General features: G+C 39.3%; 1 protein-coding gene across 2 annotated transcripts in view; it reads right to left on the reverse strand.

The window, feature by feature from the left end:
* Window positions 1–12,486, reverse strand: part of PAN3 (poly(A) specific ribonuclease subunit PAN3) — a 64,537-nt gene that overhangs the window by 21,493 nt on the left and 30,558 nt on the right. For both annotated transcript variants that reach the window (XR_010025482.1, XM_063127006.1), the window contains exons 6-12: window positions 10,054–10,204; window positions 6,747–6,994; window positions 5,166–5,270; window positions 2,002–2,059; window positions 1,178–1,339; window positions 777–893; window positions 583–684 (exon numbers count right to left, since the gene is read on the reverse strand). Coding sequence is in view for 1 of the 2 variants with exons in the window: in XM_063127006.1 (XP_062983076.1) it covers window positions 583–684; window positions 777–893; window positions 1,178–1,339; window positions 2,002–2,059; window positions 5,166–5,270; window positions 6,747–6,994; window positions 10,054–10,204 (943 nt within the window). In the remaining variant the exon portion in view is untranslated. The remainder of the gene's footprint in view (window positions 1–582; window positions 685–776; window positions 894–1,177; window positions 1,340–2,001; window positions 2,060–5,165; window positions 5,271–6,746; window positions 6,995–10,053; window positions 10,205–12,486) is intronic.

The raw sequence follows: 12,486 nt of genomic DNA on the forward strand, positions 1-12,486 counted from the left end.
AGCTGCAATCTACACCAGCTGCAACCTCCACACCAAGCCTAAGACTAGCCCCACATAGAGTGCATTACAATAATCTAGTCCTGACCATTTCTGTTCAAATGCATATTCATTTCAGAAGAATGAGCCTAGATCTGTTGGAAGATCAATTTCTTCCAACTGTACTGAATGCAGAGTTGCTACCTATAAGACCCCCACAAATAAAGAGATCAGGAGAGACAAGACAGACACACTCAGAAGTTGTAACTGAAATCTAAAAAGAATTCCAATATAGAACTGGCTTGCTTTTAGTCCCCATCTAGAACTGGTCATATGCAGGACTACGAACAGGTCCTGTAGTAACAGAGAATTACAGGGAGCCCAATATGCATACACCATAAACTGCAGAATCAAACAGTGTGGGATGAATTGATGAACAAGCAAGATTAAAGATATACTTTAAACATCACAAGGAAACTATGTGGCAAAAAACAAACAAACCCATCCCCCTATGTACAATGAAATGTTATGAGATTTCAAGAGGGATTTCCTAATTTTTCTCTACTGCAAAAAAAATATATCATAGGTTTTGTTCGCTGGCCTTACCCCACTTCCTTTTTGTGAAATAGGCATCAGCACTAGGGTCACTGAAGTGTCTGCTCATCATAGTCTCTCCTCCAGCGTGGAAGTCGTATGCAAACACAAGAGCTTTTCAAAAAGAGTCCGAGGTAAGAATTAGGTATGCAATTGGTGCAAGTCTTCCAATACAATTGGCCAACAACTTAAAATCAGGAACTTACAATGTTCTCCAAATGCTTTAGTGGTGAATACTTCTCGCAATGTTACGATATTTGAGTGCTGGATTTTTTTCCACATGTCAACCAACACCATGCACTTTGTATTAACAAGACGAAAACCTGAGGAAGAAAGAAAATTCCTTCAAACTTCAAAAGATTTTCAAACTTCTAATGGAATTCTCACATTTCTTTCAAAACGCTGAGCTGCCACCAACTGAGACATACCAAAAACAAACCCGCTTTATGGATAGTTAGTTGGACCAAATTCCTGTTCCTTTATTTTAAAGGAATGATTCCATTTGAAATCCAATTTGTGATATATACACAAAAAAGCACAAGTGTTTTAGACTTAAGTATCGGTAGCACTGAAATTTTAAAAGACGATAACTTAGGATTTCCCTCACCATGTATCCTCCGAAGGCAATACGGCAGATCATCTTTGCTATTTACAGCTTTGTAGCATGATGTTATGTACCCAAAGTTGCTTGTTTTCTGTATCCGATTGGGTGGTGGCAGTGGTTCTAAAGGGAAAAGGCTGTGGTAGCTGTCAACTTCTGTTGGGACAGCTAAACCAGTTTACAGAAATACATTAGACACTACTTTAAATTATGAAGAAAAGAGTTATTGCAGCTATAGAGAAGGTCAATTAGATGTCAAAACAATACACATACTACTATTTAGAGGACTGTAATAAAGTTATAATTTTATCATGACAGCTTTGATGAAACATCCCAGAATATTAGCTTATGGTTTGTTCTTGCATTAAAACTCTGGAATGCTGCTCCCTCAACAACCCAGAGTTCGGCGTTCCATCATCACAGAGAACAAAACAGGAATAGAGTGGCTTCTTTATCAAAATGGAAGTAGGCAAACAGTGTGAAATCAGTACTCCCAAACAACCCATGGTTAAGAAATGATGGGTTGTTTAATCATGTGGACTGGGTCTAATTTAATCTCTTCAAATACTTTGAAGAGAAAAAGTTTAAAGAGAAACTAAAGCCCATGTTGTGTGTTGCTAAAAAAAGTTAATAGCAAAAAAATTTGTTTTAATTGTAATCCTTATTATAGAGGAGAACCAATAAGTAGGCTCAGCTTCATTACACTCAATACTGCATCAAAATCATTTTTCTTTAATAATTATATTAAAATTTTAGTAGTTACAAGGCTGAAACAAGCAAAAGAATAGTTCAAAAACCGAGTTTTAAACCAGGAAAGTTTAGTTACTTACCAGGCATATCTGCTTGATCTATCTGAGCCATCGTCATTAAGTGTCTGCTGATCAGCTCCTGTTAAGAAAGACATTTTGCAGTCTTACAGATAAAGGTACGAAATTCTATTTATTATTGATTATATATTACATTTATATCCTGACCTTTCACCAAAAATGTTGCTCAAAGCAAGAATAATACAATACAGATTAAAATAGTCTTAACTAAAATATAACAAACAAACCAATTAGAAATATAACAGTAAAAGAAATAAAGAAATAAAAATATAATAGTGCCTAAACAGTTAAAGCCCCCATTGGCATTTTAAATGCCAAAATCCAGCCTGAATAAAAATGCATTTGCCTGCCAGCAAAAGGACAACAGAAATAGAGTCAACGTAGCCTCCCTTAGCAGGGAGTTCCAGAGTCTGGGAGCAGCCACTGAGAATGCTCTCTCTCACATCTTTATTAAATGTGCCTCCGATGGTGGAAAAACACAGAGAATGGCCTCCCGAAAGAATCTTAGTGCCCGGGCAAACTTGTATGGCGGAATGCAGTCTTTCAAAGAGCTTGTTATCAAGTTTTATAGGGCTTTTCGGGTCATAATGAACTGTTCCTTGGAAAAAAATGGTAGTCAGTAAAGTTGTTGTAACAAGGGTGTCATACACTCCCTACCACATGTCACCAGTCTGGCTGCAGCATTCTGGACCAGCTGATGTTTCTGAACACTTCTCAAAGGCATCCCCATGTAAAGCCTGTACTCCAAACTGGATGTAACAAAGGCATGTGAGACCATGGCCAGATCAGGCACCTCTTTGGCACTAGCCTCAGCTCTGAAAACGCACTCCTGGCCCCTGCCAAACCTGGGCATTGAGGGTTCTGGGATGAATCTGAAATATATCCAAACTGTGAACTTGAGTCTCCAAAGGAAGTGTAACCCCATCCAGCACAGGTTGAATTCCTGTTCCCTGGTCTTCCTTTTGACTAACCAGGAGCACCTCTGTCTTGTCTGGATTAAACTTTAATTTGTTCTCCCTCATCCAGTTCTTTAATGACATAAAACACCAAATTAGAGCAAGAACAGTGTCCTTGGATTTCAATGGAAATGCTAGAGTTGGGTGTCATCACTACACTGATGGCACTGAACTCCAAAACTCTGGAGGATGTCTTCTAGCAGTTTTATGTATATACTAAATAGCATGGGGACAAGATGGAGCACTAAGGGACACCACGGGTCAACAGCCACAGTACCAAACAGGAACCTATAGCACCATCTTTTGAAATCAACCTTCCAAGGACTGGAGCCATTGTAGGACAGAGCATCCAAGTCCCATCCTAGAAGGATGCCATGTTTGACGGTATTGAGAGCCGTGGAGTGGCCAGCGGAATCAACAGAACCAACAGAGACTCCCACTGTCCAATTCACTGTGTAGATCGTCCACCAAGTCAACCAAAGCAGTCCTTGTTCACTTTTTTATATACCTTTTGGGCAAAACCCAAAAAGAAACAGATCTAGAGAAGGCCTCAGACTATCAGGACCCAGCCCTTTACAGAAGAAGAAATCCTACATAATGCTAGCCTTGTCTAAAGGTCACACACCCTTGAATATGGCTGGAAGAGAAATCATAGGAAAGCCCTAAAACAGTTTTAAAAATGCCACAGAAAATCTGTAGGTAAGTAAACATTTATTTTAGTGGTTCCATCCAGATTCAACTAATTATTTCAGTCAACTGATTGAATGTATTGAGGAGGCCTGGTATCAGGGGTTAGCATCATCAGGCAATTGCCAGCAGCCTGAACCTTCAGGATAACTCCACCATGTCCCCAAATTCCAGGTACAGCCAACTGGGCCCAGTTCTGGAGTTCATGAGGCAGGCGCCAGCAGCAACACTGACTGGTAGACTGTTTTCCCCCCGGCTGCTGCACCTGCCTGAAAGGGGAACCTATCCACCTGGGGGAGGGAGCCAACTGGTGTGTGTGTGTGTGTGTGTGTGTGTGTGTGTGTGTAGGGCCCTGCCAATCCTGACACCAGTCCTAGCTATGAGGTGTATTAAAAGATGTATTAACTCCTGTGTTTTACATGTTCCTTCTCAAGTTTGCTTCTGGGCTTGTGTATGTTGTCTACTACAGGGTGTTAAAACTGTGTTCTAAGGACTCTATTCTTAAGATTTAGCGTGCAATCCTATACATGTTGAGACTGAAAAAAGTCCTGGCTGGGGAATCCTTAAAGTTGTAGGGACTTTTTTGTTGGTTTCTCAACATACATAATGGCTGAGTTCGGACAACATGTTAGTCAACGGTGGTTTTAGAACTCCACGGTGGAGTTTTTATACCACCGTTGAAAAATATGTTGTCTGGCAGGAAAACTCCATGCAGCGGTGGAGGGTGTTTTGGAAAACGCTCCACACAGAATATCCACACTGTGCAGAGGAGAGTTCCTGCACAACCGTTGTGTTGCATGTTGTGTGGCGGGCTCCATGGAGTTTTCTGTTGCATTGAGTGGACTTTTCCCACTGGCAAGAGTTCCCTGGCAAGAGCATCAAAAGGAGCGAGTGCTGCTCTAGGAGAGCTGCCAGGATTATTATTTTTTGCAGCAATGGCGGATGGGATACCATTGGGAGGACTGGGGGAAGAGGGAGGGTGGAGGAACTGTCAATCAAACGCTGCAATGGATTTCACTCCACTCCACAGTAGCCCGCAGTCACACAATGGTGGAGTTAGAACATGTTGGGGCGTACCCCCTAAAAATTCAACCATTGAATTTATTTATTTATTTATTTATTTATTACATTTCTATACCGCCCAATAGCCGGAGCTCTCTGGGCGGTTCACAAAAATTAAAACCATTCAAAGTATAAAACAACAGTATAAATGGAGTTTCCACACTGCGTTGACTAACCTGTTGTCCAAACTGAGCCAATGTAACACGCAGGTCTACTCAGAAGTAAGCTGCATTGTGTTCAAAGGGACTAACTTCCAGATAACTGTATTTATGATTGCAACCTAAGAGGATATTTTCATTTCAGCTTGAGCATACTTATTTTTCCTGTTAACTTGCATCTGATCTGCTTGCTCAGAAATGCAGATTGTTGTTTTTATAATAGAGTTGGCAATACAGAAAGTCAGTATCGTCATTTTATGAATAAAATCTGTTACAATTATTTTATATTATATAAAGGACTTACCTGTCGGAGTTCATCTGCCATGAAGAAGGAAGGTGCATTAGCTTTTGGCTGCATGTAAGCAACATGAGGTGCAGTTGGAGGGTAAATGTGATAATTTGGAAATACCTATTGAAGATCAATTTAGAAACAAATTATTTTTAGAATTTTAGAGTTATTAAATAATTTAAAGCCCTTTGATGTGGTCCCACAGAAGGCATACCACAAAGGGATGCATCTTTAAGGTACTATAACATCTTCTGTAAACTGCCCAAAGAGCTTTGGCTACTGGGATGATGATGATAATTCATTTCATTTCTAATCCGCCCAATAGCCAGATCTCTATGGGCAGCTCAAAAAACACACAAAATATAATATTAAAAAAGCAAAAACAGCTAAGAACAATTACAATGAGATACTGAGATCTAATAAAACAACTGATATAAATCCCCTTTCATATGCCATCAAATGCATGGAAGTAAAAGACAGTCTTAAGCTGGCGGTGAAAACATGTCAATGTTGATGCTGGCTGGACCTCAGTGGAGAAATCATTCCACAGTTGGGGGGCTAACACAGAGAAGGCCCTCTCTCTTACCCTCCGAGCCTTCCTCGGAGGAGGGCCTCAGATGTTGACTATAGTATATGGGTAAATAAACTGAGCAAGAAGAAATAAAGTAGGCTCTTTATCACAAGTATCAAGTATTTCCATGCAAGTATCTGAATTGCAAACAACCCAAATCATACATGTAGGTAACCACATTCTGCTGCTAGCTTCACTCATGACTCCATCTAGGACATTTTCTACCATGCCATGGGACATGCTTAGTTCTCTAAGGAGCCAGCAGCCCTTAAAATAGATGGCAGAGTTGCACATGCAACTGACATGGAGGCAATTCCCACTGCCTCCTTGTCAGGCTCCCAGATCTTTGCAACACAATCTATGTGTTCTTCAACCAATGCATAAATAGCTTATCCTCTTATGTACTTCCATTCCACATATCAGGGTGGGCTATAGCCTCATGAGTAATTCTTCTGAAAATATGAAACTGTCTTCTACTGACTCTGACATTGGTCCATCTAGCCTACTTCTGTCTACTTCGACTGGCAGCAGCATTCCATGGTCTCAGGCAGAGATCTTTTCCCTGTTACTTGGGAAAGATATGGAGATATGTCAGGAATTGAACCTAGGTCTTCTTGCAGGTAAATTATGTGGTTTACCACGAAGGCATGGGTTTTCCCCATGCAGCTGTTAAGAGGGAATAACTGCAAAAAAATAGCATAATATTTTGGGAGGAAGCAACAATTGCTGTGTTTGGACGCCAGAAAAACTATGCTTTGTTGTGATGGGAACAAGCCTAGGTGAGGCATGGTTTATTGTGATGGACTGCAGCCATTTCTCCTTTTTCCATCTGTTTACATGCCCTAAGAGCATTTGGGCACAGAAAAGGAATCCAGTTTAAATTAAATCTGGGGGTAGTAGTCAAAAGTTAATAGCCAAGCTTTAAGAATGATTGATAATGGTATATTACCATGTTGAATGCCAGTATTTATCGACAAAAATAAATGGGGGGGGGACACCCTTCATAAACAAAGCTTAAACCTTACCATTCCAGTTAGAGGTGCTGGAGTTGTATCAGTATAGAAATAGGTTGTGCCACCCACAGTTTCCTTCTGAATCACATGGCCAGTAGCTGGGGGCTGGGAGACGGCATTAGTAACCGGTGTAGAGGCACTAGTAGGCACCATATAATTTGCTGGGTTTGGTGTATGACTTCTTCGTCTAGGAGCAGGAGACGTGTGAGGAGTAATTTTAGGGGAATGAAGGGGAGAAGATCCCGCTGACAGTGACATTCCTTATGAAAATAAAAAGGTGGGAGGGGGGGAAGACTTGCAGGTAAAAATGGCAGGAAAAAAGGCATTTGTTCCACAATGAACTCCAAGGCTTGAAAAAGCTATTTATTCGCTTGCAGATAAAACAGAACAGATTTAGGTCAGGTGAACAAGTTGTTTGAAAGTTTCTCAGTTACTGGAGACTTTAGTCTACATGTAAAATTCAAATAAAACGGTTAGCCATAAATATATCAACTGACAAAGAAAGACAGTGTGCCCAAAGGGTGTCAGAAAACCACCAGCAGCAAATATTTATAAACATTAGTAAGCAATCCAAGGAGTATCTCCATCTAAGTGTGGTTCACTGCTTTGCTGTGGCATGTAAAAGGATTTAGTATGCTGCTGACAGTATCACAGTTTTCTTAGATGCTTCTTTCAAGCCACAGCTCTGGTATCTCCAAACTAGCACGTGTTATGCATATATGGTAGCATTGTTCTTACTGGGAAGATATTTCAAAGCTTAAAGGCATTAGAGTTAGCCTACTATCTGTTTAGGACTATTTAAAAGCAATATTGAGGTCTGTGCTATATAAACTGCAATGAATTTCTATAGTGGAACTTCTACATAAAGGACACATTTTAAAAATCAATCATGTTGCAAATATTATGGAAACTGATTTAACTATACTCAAGTTGGAAGGTGATAAGACTACATTTTAGACAACTATATTTCATTTATCTAGTACTGAAACAGTGCCAATGTATAAACCATTTTGTTAATTATTTTATTGTAAAATTGTAATGTTTACTGTAAATGTAATGTTAATACTATAAGTGGTGTTTAAATGTTAAAGAACATGCTGCAGCTGTGTTTCTCCCAAAACGGCTAGCATCCCAAGCACCCTGTGTTGCATTCACAAGGGCTTTTCCATTCTTCAGTCCCAAAGCATCCTCCCTATATTTGCCTGAAAAGCCAAAGAGAAGCATGAAGAATTGTCCCCAGAAAATGGGCCAGGTGGGTGGGTGGGGGAGAAAGTACATGGGGAAAGCCATCCCACGGTGGCAGAGCATATCCTTGGCATGAATAAGCTCCAGGTTCAATCTATGGCATCTACAGTTAAAAGGCAATCAGGCAGCAGGGCTGTGAAAGGGCTCCCACCCATGATCCTGTATTGCTACAGCCAACTAGCTAGTGGACTCCACATAAGACAGCTTCATATTTTCAGGAGACTTACTCATGATAAAAGCCTCAGGTTTAGTCTTCCTTCTCAATCCCCAATTAGTCCATGTGCCCTTAAGATGGGAGAGTTTGCTTCCCCAAGCTATATCTGAAAACAAACATCCTTCAAAAATATCTGTATGTTGCGGGCTACCTCAAACCTGAAAATGAAGGTAATTTTTCTATCCACTAGAAAGTAGAGCAGCTGTTTTGCATGGACCAACACACATACCTCCATATGCCAACTTCAGAATTGTCCATATTGCAAACTTAAAACTGTCTAGTCACCACCGCTGCCTTCCTCAAATTTGGGAACTAGAGATGTTGTGAAGGACAAGGTTTCTACGGCCACAGATGTGACCTATTACTTTAACTAAATGGAAATTAAGTTTTTCTCATCCAACCAGATCTGCTCACATGGCAGAGGAACTTCGGGGGAGAGACCATAACTCAGTGGTAGAGCACATGCTTTGCATGCAGAAGGTCTCAGATTCAATCTAATTAAAAGGATCAGGCAGCAGTTGATGTAAATGACCTCTGCCATGGCTCCTGAAGAGCAGCTGCTAGTGGACAAATGGCTTGACTAGGTGTATGAATGAGAATGGACAGATATTTATTTATTTAATTTATTACATTTTTATACCGCCCAATAGCCGAAGCTCTCTGGGCGGTTCACAAAAATTGTAATGGCACATTAACCTCTTGTCACTACTTTCCAGGCTATGGTGGCAAAAGCCCTGTTACTCAGAGTTTATGGATGGTTCCACTATTTTGAATTCTTCAAGCTCGTATGTGACTTTTATCACATATCTGATTTAACTGCTTAAATAATGTATGATTTGTTTTTGTTAGGCAGAAAGACTTACTCTCTCATAAATGCCGGTGTCTCACTTCGAACACATTTCTTCAATGACCTTCTCCACAGTTTTGTTTAGGACAGAGGAAAGCAACTTGGGGCCTTCCAGATATTTTGGCCTACAACTCCCCTCACCCCTCACCACTGGTAATGCTGCCTTGGGTTGATGGGAATTGTAGGCCAATAGTAGCCCACCCACGGCATAGGAGTACTTCGCTTATAAGTGCCCAGAATGCATATAATCTAAGTGTTTCCTTAACTTAGTATTTGCTTTGCATGATACGGTGACGATCCACTTTACATATCCAAGCCCTGCTCAGGGGTAGTCACGTCATGCGAACCAAATCAGCATGGGTTATATGAAGGTTAAAGAATCCTCACATAACCCATGGTCTATTTAACCCTTGAATAACACACGGTCACCAGGTTCGTTCAACACAACAACCCCTGAGAAGGGATTAGATATGCAAAATGGCAGCAGCACATGCTACAGCCTCACTGTGGATTAAATAACTCATGGTGGGCTGTCACGTCATGAGAACAAGCCCCTCTGTTGTTTTTAAACCTGAAATATTAGCCTTTCAGAAAGCACATTTTAATAGCCGCTTTAAATATTATGAAAACTATTTATTGAAAGAGATTCCTTAAATAAGAGCTGCAAATTGAAATTACAATGTGCCAAATAGCAGTATATTTTCATTTTCAAAAGCAAGGCCATGTCTTTCTTCTACAAAGATATACGAGCATTTTTACCTCTAAGAAGGCTTAGAAGATAAAACAATGCCTTCCCATCACTTAATAATGCCAAGTCAAAGCAGGAAACTTGTTCTGCTATAAGAGTTGCACTTGAGGTGTAGGTCCCAAACTGATTACAATCATCTGAAACTACTACAATGTAAAAACTTTAAATGATTAAGCTTATGAAATCATATGGCATTAGATTTAATACGTGTCACTAGAGCTACTGAAGTTCACAATCTAGTGCAAATAAATTACTCTACGCTTACCTGGAGCTAGCCCAGCATTTGCAGGACCTCCCATGGAAGGGTGAGAGAACAAGGCTTGAGAGAAGGCAGATATATTTGACTGCGACATATTACTGAGTCGGGAGGTTGATCCTCCTTTAGGAATAAACTCACTTGCAGTGGGATTTGGTGTCTGTTTAAAAATCAAAATACAGTATATGTGTTACGGGTGAAAACAGACTTGCTTATTGAATAAATTTGTGGGATTAAAACAAAAAACATTTTTAGCGAGTTATTAAAAACCAACAGAGGCTGGGAGTCAAATAACTAAAACTAGTTTTATGAGCTCAATGAGGGCTTTACGATATATATATATTTCCTCTGTAGACGCTTTTCATGCTACATGGCAAACTTTTCAAAACTTTGTAATATAACATGGGTTTCTCTTGTTCAAAGAACAAAAGTCAAACATTTTAGTAGGCTAAGCCAGGGAAAAGCAGAAAGCAGATCTCCAGATGTTTTGGACTTCAACTCCCAATATTCCTGACTATTGGCGATGCTGGAAGGGCTTCTGGGAATTGAATTCCCACACATCTGAAGATCTAACTTCTGCCCATCCTCGGGCTGAGCACACATCCTTTGACTGAGGCCAAGTCACTCTTTGGCCATTGGATGACTGCTTGAAAATATGTTTCCATACAACATCCCTCATATTCTAGGATTTACAAGTTTGCATTACACACAGCTCAGCTAAAATTCATAAGGCACCCATTAGCTTTGTGTTTAAGAAAATTTGCAATAAAGACTTGTAAGTAAAATAGTAGCATCAGTTCTACAACTAATGGTAGGGCGTCTGTATAATGAAATTACATTTTAGAGAACTTAATTACAGCCCTTTTTCAGAAAAGCTTCCTATTTTAAGTTAAAACACCCTCATTGTTGGCAAGGTCATTTTTATCTTTGTTCCACACATTTGAATGGTTTTCTGTTGCTTTTTGGAGATGTTCATCTCCTTTGGTCTGATGAAAATATTACATGATTTTAAACAAGGTAAAGTTTTACTGTTGTAGTGGGTTTGGGAAATTCAAAATCTATGTGGTTATGAAATTCACTGGGTAGCCCAGGACAAATGACAATACCTTACTAGAGCATTTCTTGCAGGGCTGTTGCAAGTTTAAAAAGATGATGAGAGTTCCTTGGATGAGAGTTCCTTACATATGTCCTCCAACTAAAGACATATGTAAGAAATTGGACAAAAGGCAGACTACAAATAAATGGCAAATTCTTCACTTACATTTTTAGATGTGCTTTTAAATTTTTGGAGATGAAAAATTCTAAATAGGTACCACTTAGGTTTATCATCCAATTAAAGAAATCTTAGTTGATGGTCTATTTTTTAATCAATGCATTAGTATCCAATATTAACAATATTAACAAAGAAGCCTACACAAGATAAAAATACTATCAACCCATCATGAAACCACAACACGGCAACAGAAAATCAGGCCTAAAGAGGCCCAAATCTGTCATTATATATGCATATGAATTTTTAATTGAAATTCAGACAGGTTTGACATAGCTTAAAAGTTCTTTTCTGATCAACTTCAACAGATTCAAATAACTAAGACACTGTTTTGGTTGCAACAGACTATCAGAGAATACTGGGATCTGTTTCCAAAGACTCTGTTCTGCTTGCTCCATAATTTTTCATTATCTACCCAATTTGTTTTACTACCTGTCAGTATAAACCTAACGAGTTATTAAATTAAAAGTATCTATTACTATATCAGCAATAGATTCTACTACTATAAGCCAATGTTAAAGCTGCAATCTTATACACACACTTACCTGGAAGAAAGTCCCATTGAATTCAATGGAGCTTACTTCTGAGTACACATGTATAGGACTGCGCTATAAATGACCTTCTCATTTGCATCTGTTTCTAAGAGGACAAAGCAGCTAAACAAGTCAGAAAGAGAAACAGAACAGAACAAAATGTAGAGATGTATGCTTTTATAAAAATCTGGTCCAAAACATTGGAAAATCTTCCCAAGATTAGGAAGAGAATATGGAGTATAAAAACCTAATTAGGTCTTTGCCAAAACAAATGGGACAGTACACACTGTCCTGTCAAAAAAACAGGAATCACCAACATTCACTGAAGCATTGTTGCATTGTCAATAGTAGTTCTCCCCAACACAAAGATCTGTGAAGAAAAGCTAAACTCACTTATCACCTATAAATGATCCATCTGATAACACTACATTTATTTGAAGTATTGTTTGAAGTATTTTTATTCCACTCCTCAAACAAAAACTCTCACAGAGAGGCTAATATAGAATCAGTAGAACATAATCCCTGCCTACAGGCTTACAATCTAAGATGATGCTACACACAAGGAAAAAAGGAATGGTGAGGGAAGAGGGAGAAAATATATGGAAGCAGCTGGAATAATATGGGGAAATTATAAGTAGA

This window comes from Elgaria multicarinata, chromosome 5 (genome assembly GCF_023053635.1).
Source record: "Elgaria multicarinata webbii isolate HBS135686 ecotype San Diego chromosome 5, rElgMul1.1.pri, whole genome shotgun sequence".
Classification (NCBI taxonomy): Eukaryota; Metazoa; Chordata; class Lepidosauria; order Squamata; family Anguidae; genus Elgaria; species Elgaria multicarinata.